Source organism: Humulus lupulus, chromosome X (genome assembly GCF_963169125.1).
Source record: "Humulus lupulus chromosome X, drHumLupu1.1, whole genome shotgun sequence".
NCBI classification, from domain to species: Eukaryota; Viridiplantae; Streptophyta; class Magnoliopsida; order Rosales; family Cannabaceae; genus Humulus; species Humulus lupulus.
In genome coordinates this window covers 120470827-120482864 of record NC_084802.1, presented here as the reverse complement: position 1 = coordinate 120482864, position 12038 = coordinate 120470827, and the positions used below count along the sequence as shown (strand labels likewise).

At 31.7% G+C, this 12038-nt stretch overlaps 1 protein-coding gene across 1 annotated transcript; it reads right to left on the bottom strand.

Moving 5' to 3' along the window:
• Positions 1–5031: 5031 nt before the first annotated feature.
• LOC133804041 (mitochondrial outer membrane protein porin 2-like) lies at positions 5032–7902 on the bottom strand. Its single transcript, XM_062242187.1, has 6 exons — positions 7621–7902; positions 7485–7552; positions 6290–6400; positions 6122–6208; positions 5822–6030; positions 5032–5644 (listed from the first exon to the last, which is right to left on the bottom strand). Exons 1-6 carry the CDS (start codon positions 7670–7672, stop codon positions 5338–5340), a joined length of 834 nt encoding a protein of 277 aa, XP_062098171.1. The 5' UTR covers positions 7673–7902; the 3' UTR covers positions 5032–5337.
• Between the last annotated feature and the right edge of the window lie 4136 nt (positions 7903–12038).

Genomic DNA, 12038 nt, shown 5'->3' with positions numbered 1-12038 from the left:
TAGCAACCATTCATTAAAGATTCCTTACTTTAATATGTTGTTGATTATTTTTATTCATTATATATGATCTTAATCTTCTCATACTCATACAAGATCATACTCTCACTAATGAATATGAAATTTTTTTATATGTATAATAATTATTCAGTAATAATTCAAACATTCAATTATAAGAAAAATCTGATTTTATTTAATTCCAAAATGAAATGTCTTTACACATGCTTTTAGGGAATTAACCATAACACGAGCCCCCTCACATAAGCCAGAAGCGACCAAAACCGACCTCAAGAAGTTTGAAAAAGAACCTCGCTTCAAGACCTATAACAACTTGATTGAGACACAAGAAAATATTTTTGTCGCTACAGACCACCAAGTCCCCTGCCAACAACCTCAATTGATTAAAACAGAAAAGAAAGTATGAGACCCGAGCAGGTTTTGCAGGTTCCATAACAATGTAGGCTACAATACCAATGACTTCCAGCACCTCAAAGATGATATTAAGCTTCTCATCAAGAGGGGATATTTAGCACAATACTTCTGTTCTGAGCAACGTGAAGGGCCCTGAGCAAGAGAGGCACTGACCATGGAAGAAGAGATCAAATGAAGTGCTCAAAATGTCGTGATTGCCATAAAATAGTTCGTGCTCGAATGGCAGTGCTCTAAGTTTCCTAACCAGTTTTCTATTTACTTGTTTAGCTTATATCTCTTGTTTAATTTTCTCTTTTGAAAGACACTTGAAGTAAAAGTTGTTGTCTAAAGATTGTTTTAGTTGTCTATTTTATGGATAGAGATGTTTTATTTATATAAAAAAAATCAAATAAATATTGTCGTTCTGAGCACCCAAGAGTGTGTTCTAGAAGCTAAATACCCATAGGTATGCTCAAGAACAATACTTAACGCCCAAAAGGGTGCTCCACAAGTTGAGCGCCGAAGCATAAAATTATGAATAAGGAAGCTCCAGAAGTTCAACACCCAATAGTGCAACCAAACTATTGAGCACCTATGACTGTGTTCTTGAAGCTGAACACCCGGGAGTGTGCTCGAGAATGATTAATAAGGGCATCAATGAGTGCTTGAAGTACTAGTGGGTACCTAGAAGCGTACTCGGAATTCATTTCTAATTGAGCAAGAATGACCATTTAGTGTTGCACATGTAGAAGTGTGTTTCATAATTTGAACACCCAAGAATGTGCTCGGAAACCTACGTAAACCAAAATACTCAAGCAATCCGGAGGAAAGCTCAATGTCCTTACTATACAAAGCACGAGCAAGGACTTAGGGACAAATGTTATACTTGTTTCCTGAGCACACGACTAATGTTATTTTAATAATGAAGATATACCTAAAGATTAGAGTGGAGATTTGTAGATATCCATGAGAAGCAACACATGCTTATTAAAGTTATGTGCAAAGTAAGGCTATAAAGATGGCTCGAATCAAGAAGAATTAGCGGGTTAGCTCGAGGATTCTTCAGGAGCTTAATGCTACCTAAATACTACATTGATGGAAAAATCGACATTGAGACTATAGGATCTCTATAAAGTCTATAAAACCAAGCTACAACTTCGATGATATCTCGATACCAACTCGATACCAATTTCATCAATGGCCCATTAATTTTTATTATATCAACATTAATGCTAGTTCGATGCTAATTTTATAGATGCTCTATATTTTAAGTAAGCTAACGTCGATTATGATACAATAATTAATAATAATTTTCTTTTTAAGAAAAAATAATTTGTATAAATATAAAAAAAATTAATATAAATAATTCTCTATAATAAATCAATTATTATGTATAAATATTTTGATAACATACCGAGGGGTCTGCTTCTGTGGTCAGATCTAGAGGGGTCTGCTTCATGGTGAGTTGAGTTCTCGAAGTGCGGCTTGTTCATCCTTAGGATCAGGATTTGTAATTTGTGTTTTGATGTTGTTTGTCTGGTTTTTTAGTTTTATTATTTAGTTGTTTTATTTTGCTTTGTTAATAAACTCTACATATGTGGGCTGTTGTAAACCACTATTTTTGGTGGTGTTTTGTACCTACAATCTTTGATGATATGGTGGTTCCGTTGTTTTGTCAAGATGGCCCTTGTCACTTTATTTTCTGTTAGGGGAATTTAGCGGCCCATTTAATTGCCAAATTTTAGACTTAGAGATGCCTTTATACTTTAGATGAGTTTGTGTCTATGTCGTTGGATGATAATTAGTGATTGTAATACCCATTGGGTAAATGAGGATTTCTATATTAATCTATGGAATCATTCATTTTTAAAAAAAAAAAATAATAAATATTAAGTTTCAGGCGAAATTATATAGTAGGGGTGTCACTTTAGCTCCTACCTATTGGAGCATTTCTGTTTTAGTATGTGTAGAAATTATAACCAAATTTCTGTTATATGATAATGTATATTGTAGTTATAGTAGGCACTCCACCAGTTTTCAAAAAATTCTAAATACTTTAGAATGCTGAAAACTAAAGTTCAAAATAGTTAGTTGCACTCATATAAAAAAAAACATGTGCAATTGATTGTTTGAACCTTGTTTTTTGAATCGTAAATTATTCAGAATTTCTAAAAAATTGGTGAGATGTCTGCTATAACTATAATGTACAATGTCATATAAAAAAATTTGGATTATAATTTCTCTACAAACCGAAAATAAAAATACTCGTACTGGTAGGAGCTAAATTGGCGCCCCTCCTATAGAATTTCCCTAAGTTTCATAAAACATATATCATTGTGTTTCTCTTATATATTCCTAAAATTTGTAATTAAGAATCTTAAATAAAAATCAACACAATAATTATAAAAGTTTGAATATCATATTACTATTAATTAAATGACTTTAAACTCCTCGCAAGTTATTTATACTAATTAGGTTGGGTGCTAATATATATTAATTATAGGAAGATTTACAGTCAAACACGTAATCTTGTAATTAATTACTAATTTAATATGCATATTTTAACATACCCACACTATAATATTTATTAACTCAAATAATAAATATTAAGTTTATTTACTTCTTTATTATACCCACTATATTTTTAAGATATTCATTGTATTTCCTTAAACAATTGCTCTACTTGTTAATTTTTTTCTACTAATTGGTTTCCAAAACATAGCATTGATTTTTTGGTCCATTTTTCTACTATATGTTTGTATTGGAATGTTTTTGGATTGAATGATTTTTAGTGCTTTCATTTAAATGAGTCTTTTTCTACTAATTAGTATATAAAGCATATAGTATTCTCTTTTTAGTCTATTTTCTACTCTTTTGGTATTTCTCATATTCTGCCCCCACTAAGGTGAGGTAGTAAATCATTTAAGTTGATCTTGATGTTCACTATATTTTTAATAGTTTGTGATCTTTATTATACCCACTATATTTTTAATACAAAATATGTATATTACTTACCATTTTGAGATATTGATTGTTTGCTTAGTTTTATTTAGAAGTTTACTAATTATTTTTATTAAGCTTTTATGATTTTTATATAAATTTTAAATAAATAAACAATATTATATATAAAAGAATAGCATACACATATTAAAAAAAAAATTAAACTAAAACAATGTTTATGGTTTTTTTTTAAATAATATGATAAAATTTTAGATCACAAATTACCATATTTAAGGTACAAAACATTCATGATATTATTCAAATCACACATCAATGATTGGAGAAGAAAGTTGTTTATTCTTGATATAAGATAAATATTATTATAATTTTTTACTTAGTTACACAGTCATACTATTTATACATATATGACACTTATGTATAATACATTTATTATATATGATATATTATTAGAATAATAATATTTTATAACATGTAAATTTATATAATATAATTATTAAATATCTAGTTTTGTATCAAATATCATTATAATAATAATATTTTATAACATTTGAATTTATATTAATATAATTATTAAATATTTATTATTGCAAAATTTTATAAAATTAGGATTATACATTATATGTTATATATTATTATAATAATAACATTTATAACATTTAAATTTATATTAATATAAATATTAAATATCTAATTTTCTATTATATATTATTATAATTTTTGTACCCTAAAAATTAGCACGGGTTTAATCACTCAGCTAGAGGTACAGTTTGTAGATGAATATATGAAAAAAGCAAACGAGTAGAACATCTAGTTAATGATGAAGTGAGCAGCTCAAGTTAGGACTTGGCGTAACGACATTCACGTAATTGGCATGTCGCCTCTTTAGGATGACGGTCCAATGTAACACATATAGTGGCAGGATCCCCTTTAGGGCACTATGAATATGTTCAACTAGTGGAAACTTGGTCATGACGCATACTGAAAGATCCCGAGAGATTCGGAGGCACTCTATACGCTCATTAATGTCCAAATTCTATTGCACATTTATTGTCCGAGATAACAAGAGTATACTCTATTAGACAATCGTATCCCTATGTAAATGAGAATTATCTTTATTAAATGTTTACCATATATATGCACACAGTTACCCAAATTTATCCAGAAAATTCCACTATAAATATCAGGGATAATGGATAGGGAAGGAGACTGTTTTTTTATAATATTAAAACTCTGCAGAAATTGTGAGAGAGTAATAATATTATGTCGCGGACTAGGTAGATTTTAAACACTGAACCACGTAAAATCGTCTATGTGAAAAATTGTTCATATAAGTTCATTACAGTTTCAAATAACCACTAATATCCTTATTAGATTTCCTCGACTCCCTAATATACTAGCTTCAACTATATTACTTTTTTCTAATGAGTACTCGGTTCATCCAATTCATAAATTTATATACTAATATTTAGTCTTAATTTGAACATTGAACATCTAAAAAACGGAACCATTTTACTACCACCCCCTCAATTCTTTATAACATAATGACATGCTGCACTTTAAATTTATTTTTTGTGTATATATATTGACGAATGACCATATAACAATTTTAGGCATAATGTTTACACCTAAAACGATTTTGGATAGTACTCTTTCAGAATTCAGAGTATAATATAACAATCTTCATCGAACGTTTTAATTTGGGAACAGATTATACCCTTCCGAATTATCCATATTACAACAACAAAGTAATAATCATAGTTTCAAGAGTCAGCCGCCCAGAACGATAGAAATAGACTATTCAATAAATCTCCACGAAAATAACTTGAACAACACTGAAGAAAAGACAATGCAAATAGGAAACACACAAACTTACCTAACTTTCTCATTCAGAATCGAACTTGCAAAATGAGGGAAGATATGTGAATTGAAAAAAAAAATGTGTAAATTATGTATTAAAAATTAAAATCGCTAAGGCTTGAGGTTGAATGCCAACCCAAATTTGGGTTCTTTCTCTAAGGCCTTGGAGTCAAAGGCACCGGACACAGTCAAGAAGGCCTTCGGTGTAACCCTGTGCTGTAAAAGAGCCCCAAGATTACCGTTGTTGTCAAGCTTCGTCTTCACTGTTGTGTTAGAATCAACCACGTACGAGCATCCAACTGTCAATGTGTTCTCATTCGTAGAGAACTTTCTAGTGACCTCCCCAACGGCAGCCCCCCCATTCAGCCAATTTAGATGGCGCAAATACAATACCCTTAGTGAGTCTCCTTTGTCAGCCCTACAAAAGGAAAAAGAGGCAATTAGCAAGACCTGCATGCCAAGTACAAAACTGGCTTCTTTTACAGATTTTGGAGAAGGGGAACAAAAAGAATGCTATAATATATAGACCATAGCCCACACACACACACAGAGGAGTGCAAACAATAAACTTGAATGATCTCAGCTAAGAACTTACAGAATTACTGAAGCAGAAGAATCTGATTTTGTCAAGCTTACACCAGCATTATATTTCAAGAATTTCCGAGAAGCTGTCAAGTAAGTACCTTCTGCGCCAAAGGCAATGCTTGGGGTGCCAATGGTTGCAGAGAAATCAATAGCAGGAGACTGATTCAGAGTAATAGCGGCAGTGAAAGACGTGTGCTCGTGAAGATGCTGTAGCTCCAGCTGCAATAGAAAGAAATTAGATATTAGACAATTTTGCAATTCAAGAAATACTGTAGATTCACACCCATTATCATGCTAATAGCGTTGATACCTTGCCAGATTTGTAATCAGGGAGTTTAATTGAGGCAATGGTTTTTGTAGATGGCAGGATATCAACGATGGTAAATCTTGTGGAGACCTGCTCAACTAAAAGATAACTATTAGCAACAGTATTATCGTGAATCAAACTTTCTAAAAGAAAAGGAAAATGAGTAACTACCTCTGATTCTGTGTAAATATTGAAATCAACCGTAGCATTCCTGTGCTTGTAATTTGATGCAACATTTCCGTAGAATAGGCCACCCTTCTTCACCACCGTTGAGTTGAGATCCTAAAGTCACAAAGATCACAAATTCACTATCACATTCTTCACACCAGGAAAGGAAAAAAGAAACAGCTACTTTAACATCAACAGAAAGCACATGCAAAAGAATACACGTGCCTTGACCGTAGACAAGAGAGAACGATGTCAAAACACATACCTGTTTACAAAGAATATCATCCCCAATAATCAACTTGGTAACATTATGTTGAACTCCTCACTCTCAATAATTAGCAAAGAATGTAATATCGATTTTTTTTAAAAGAATGTAATATCAAAAAATTCAAGACGCAGTAGAACAACCTGACCATCCAAGATTTTGTGCAGACTTCACTAAAGAACCGCCAAAAATATTTGGCCTCGGAGTTCCTAAAGTTACTTTGTTTTGTAAACAACATCAAAGAATGCTATACCACTAAATGCCAAATACAGTAGAAACACATCATCATATCCAATATTACCTAAGCATAGACTTCTTTATTGGCCTCGAGTTCCTAAATTTTGAACTTAAACTTAGTTTCATAAACATCATCTTGACTGTATTCTACGAGTAGACTTCAAGCACCATCCAATTACAAGATGCACCTAGGATTTTTAAGCAGCAATTTTTATTCTATTTTCGCTACATTCAACACTACAGTATCACAAATTCAAATTGCTTATATCATGAAAAATCCCAGATTTATTGATGCTAGTTCTAATTGAATATATCCAACACACTGATCCTTGATGTTATAAAGCTAGACTTGCCAAAACTTAACTGAACTGCTATACTTTCACTTCATGTATTAGAAGTGACAAATCAAAATTACAGGCAGTTGCTTCTACAAATTAGTCCATAAAAAGAAAATTCAAATTTTGCTCATTTACTTAATTATCCAAAATTGACAATGGGAAAAAAAATCATAATAAGAAATGAATATGTTTCAAACGAGATATTAAGGGAATGCTGTTAAGGTATGAATCGGTTTCATTCATTATATCTTATTACACAATACAGCAATTAAAGAAGGAAATTCAGAAGCAGAAGAAGGGTAAATAAGAAGCAATGGAAACTTAAATTGATTATGGAGAGAGAGAGATGATTCCGTACAACTCCTGCGTCACTGTGAGAAGTAACGGTGACTTTCTGCTCCGTGCTGTAGTCCTTAATCAGTACATCTGTAAATTAAACCAATAAATCAATGACTGGGAACTAAAGAGAGAGACAGAGAGAAAGAGGACAATACCTTTGGCTTTCTTGCCAATGACAGAGAACAACCCAGGTCCTTTTGTCGCCATCTTCAGGCTCGGGGCTGCTCCGGTAAGGTCACAGCAAAACAAATCTAAAGATTCTAAGAGCACCGAGGACGGAGGAGGAAAAAGACGGGGGTTTATGCATAAACCCCTCTTTCAATTTTCGCATTTTTAATCTGGGGAAAAAAATGCCGTGCGGAAACGACATCGTTACTTGATTTCAGCATAAAAAATACTACATATATAAACCAATGCTTTCGTTGAGAGTAGATGTACAGTAATATTGTATTTAATTAAAATTTTCAATTGTGAAATATTTCATTAATTTATCATTGTTATTGTTGCAAGGGTAGGTAAAGTTTTGTTAACTTAATTTTCTTTTTTTTTTTAGGTATCATTTGAGTACTATGGATTTACAATAATACTTATTTGGTATTTTATATATTAAAATCGTATATATTTAATATTTTATATTTTAAAATTATATATATTAAGTACCATAAACTCAAATTTAATTAATAAAATTTTACTAATTTAATCAACTGCTCCTAATTATATGAGTTCTAAATTCAAAATAAATTATTTAATTATGATAAAATTTTATTTATCAAATTTGAGTCTAAGTATAAATATGTATAATTTTAAAATATATAGTACCATATAGATATTATTGAAGAAAAAAAAGTACCAAAACGATACTTTGCAATAATACCAAATACAAAATCATTAAATTCCCTTCTTGTTTTAACTTGTGATTATAACATTTAAACTCCTTCTGTCCGTTCCTTTTAACTCTCATTTCAAAATAGTAACAATTAATAAATTTTGGAATTGTTCTTGATTATTGATGATTAAGTCTCTCTTGAATCATTCAACCAGTTCTTTATTGAATGATGATTTTCTTCGAGAGACTTATTTTCTCTCATAATCTTTATGATTTTTTATTACTTTTTATATTGTGTTTTTTCCAAAGAAACAATCAAGATCTCTTATGGATTTGTATTGCTTTAATGGTATTCCTAATGTTGTGAGATCTAAAAAGTCTCGTCCTTAAGGAATAAGGAGGAACCAGCGTCAAATTACAACCAATCCAACATGAGACTACTATTAATAAGAACATGTGTAACTTTACCAATCACCAATTGGTTTTTAGATGGAGCCTTATGATTCTTATTATGGTATCTAGAGTAAATTCTTTAGCGGGCATTCGATCCACACAGGTTAGTGATTAATGGAGTTACAATATTCTTATTAATGGTTTAATATTCTTACCCTTATTCTATGTGAGAGAGACCATAGTCTAATATGCACTGGTTTGGTATGTTATGGTTTTGTATAGTTTTTTGTGGCATAAGGTTTTGTTGAGTTAATTCCATGTTGTCTCAGACTGAGTTATACCTCATTCTTGGCTTCCATTTATCCTTTGATCAATAACTTCTGGTCAATACGGTTATTTTTCATGATTTCAATTTCCATGATTACATGATGACACGATTGTTAATGGCTTCACCCACTACTTCATTTTTTTCTCTAACACACGATAGCATGTTTTTTGTCCCAGTTCTTCCCCTTCTAGTCCCTGATATAGATACTATATAAGACATCTTAAGGTTATCTCTTGATGTACTCTCTTTTCGGTTGTTATCATGGAGTCTCGAAACACTTCCTCTGGAAATCATGATGCTTCTGCTTAGGCTGAACAAGACATTCTCAATGTTGCAGATCCTTATAGATCCTTACCTGACTTCTGATCATGAACCGGAATCTACCTTTCTCGTGGCAAAGTTTTTGCTTAATCGTAACTTTCAATTACAGAAATTTCTGCAATTCTTGAAGAATCTCTGTAATATATGTTATGATCTCTTTATGGAAGGCCTTTTTATGCTTACCTTTGGATCAGTGGCTGAGAAAATTCGAGTTTTGGAAGGACAACCATGGTATTATTTGGGACGTCATCTTATTTTGGCTGAGCCCTCTGGTATTGAACAGATCACTCCTGACACTATCACTTTAATTCCTTTTTGGGTTCAAGCTCATCATCTACCGCTGCAGAAGATTACACAAGAGTTGGGTATGCTTCTGGAGAATTATCTTGGTACTTTTTTAAAGTATGATCTGTCTACTCGTCATCGATTTCTAAGCATTCGAGTTCTCTTGGATGCATCTAAAACTCTCCATAGAGGTAAACGAATAAAGTTTGTCGATATTGGAGATAGTCTATGGGTGGAATTTTGGTATGAGGGTCTTGCCGAATTTTGTTCTTTTTGTGGACGATTGGTTCATATTCAAAAAGATTATGCTAGAGTACTAAGTCTTCAAGATCAAGGGATTCCTCCTAGCTGATCATTGATCCGGTTGGTCGGGTTATTAGATATTTTTACTCATCCAATGTCATAATGGGGTTAGCAAAATTGAACTCTTAACTTGCCAAATTAAGAAAAAAATAAATTTAACTCGTCCAATAGTTTGGGCGGGTTGGTCGGGTCAACCCGCCCAAACCGAAGTGGTATTTATTTTTTTTACATTTTTGTAGTTTTTTTTTCTTTTAAATACTAGTACTAATAGTGTGAAGTTCATCTTTTTAAGCTTAAAACAATATTTTAAATTTATAATAAAAAAATAAAACAAAACTTAATTAATTTATATATTTATTTGAAAAAATTTCTTATATATTAATTGGCAATATATTAATAATTACATCAGCATTAAAAATATTAAACAAAGTAACAAACATATATCATTAAAATGAAAAAAAAAAATATAGTCCAAAGTCCAATTACAAACCAAAGTCCAATTACAAATATAAATTTAATTAAGTATATATATATAAATTTAATATATTTATTTAAATGTATTAAAAATAATAAATTAATAATAAATTCTTAATTTGGCATGTTGATAATTGTTTTCAACCCGCCCAATATAATAATTGGGCAGTTTAAATTTTGGTCGGTTTATTCGGGTTGCATTTTTTGGCAGTTTTTTCGAGTTGGTTTGAGCGATTTATTCGGGTTGGGCGGGTTGTAAAAATTTCTACATAGCCCTACTCCTATATTCACATATCCCGCTTCTCTGGGTACGCCTGGTTTGTTCCCCTTATTCCCTCTGGTTATCTGCTCGTTTCCCCAGAATATGTCGTCATCGATTGATTTCCCAACAGTTCCTATTTTGCCGCATTCTTCAATGACTATTCATTCATCACTTTTTCCGCCTCTCTCTCTGCTAGATCATCAGGTTCTTTTGGTATCTATTTTCTTGTTCTATACATTTATTATTTCTTTTCATTCTTATTCTTCTCCTTAATTATTTCCTTATTTTGTTTTGACTATTTAGCTTCTCTTGTTATCCATTCTCCACCTTCTATTGGTGCATCAATTAGCACTAGTGATATTGGTATGAGTTCTTTTGAGGCTGCTAACGGTAAAGTTAAGTGATTACTGCTTAAAAATATCATTTTATTAATTTTAAAGTTTAAAATAAATTAATATTATCATGAATTTATTGTAATATATTTTATATTTAAAAATATTAATTTTGATTTAATTTGTATTTGATTTTCAGGAAATAAAATGTATTTTGACACAAAGAAAATGGAAGAAGAAAGAATAGAAACAAATGACATTTTTAAAATACAATTGTTGAGCAAATTATGCCCAAAACCGAGCCCAGGCCCAAGCTTTCAGCTGCCAGCGCCTGAATGAGCTGAGCCGAGACACCAGTGCTAGCCACGCACTTGACGTCGCCTGATGTCGTCTGACGAGCCGCCTGACGCCACGGTCCCACGTGCCTGTCAGCTGCCCTGAACACGTGACACGCGTCCCAAGATGTCTCCCCTAGCGCCTGACGTCGCCTGCCGAGCCAACCACAACGCGCCACGTCACCCAACTGTCCCCCACTCCACTAGCAACATTTTTCCAAAGCCAATTTTAGCCCAACACATGTCCCACTTGTCCCATTTTACATCAGATTTTGAAGCCACTTTCTAATGCGCGAAAATACCTACTTTTGAGCAAAATTTTCTCTATAAATAGAGAACCAAAACTAGTGTAAATCATCAGATTTTAGAGTGAAAAAATACACTTTGTTATTTTGTTGTTTTTCTTATTTCTAGCTTAGTTTTGCTTGTTTTAGGTGACAAAAATGAGTGAACTATTTTAGAAATATTGGTGAGATTAGAGTGTAGTTGCTCTACTTCTCATTCTCAGTAGTGATATAGATTCTTTCTTATGCTTCATTTCCATATCTTATTAATTATTTTGTTTCTCATCTTCTAATTTCTTTTCTAAAATTATTTAGCATCTTTTACATAAGTTCAGTCATGCTTTTTTTATGTAACTTAGATTGTTAATTTATTTTATTATATTGTTATTGTATGTCTTTTACTACATTCTGCCAAGTGGTATTTTGTCGC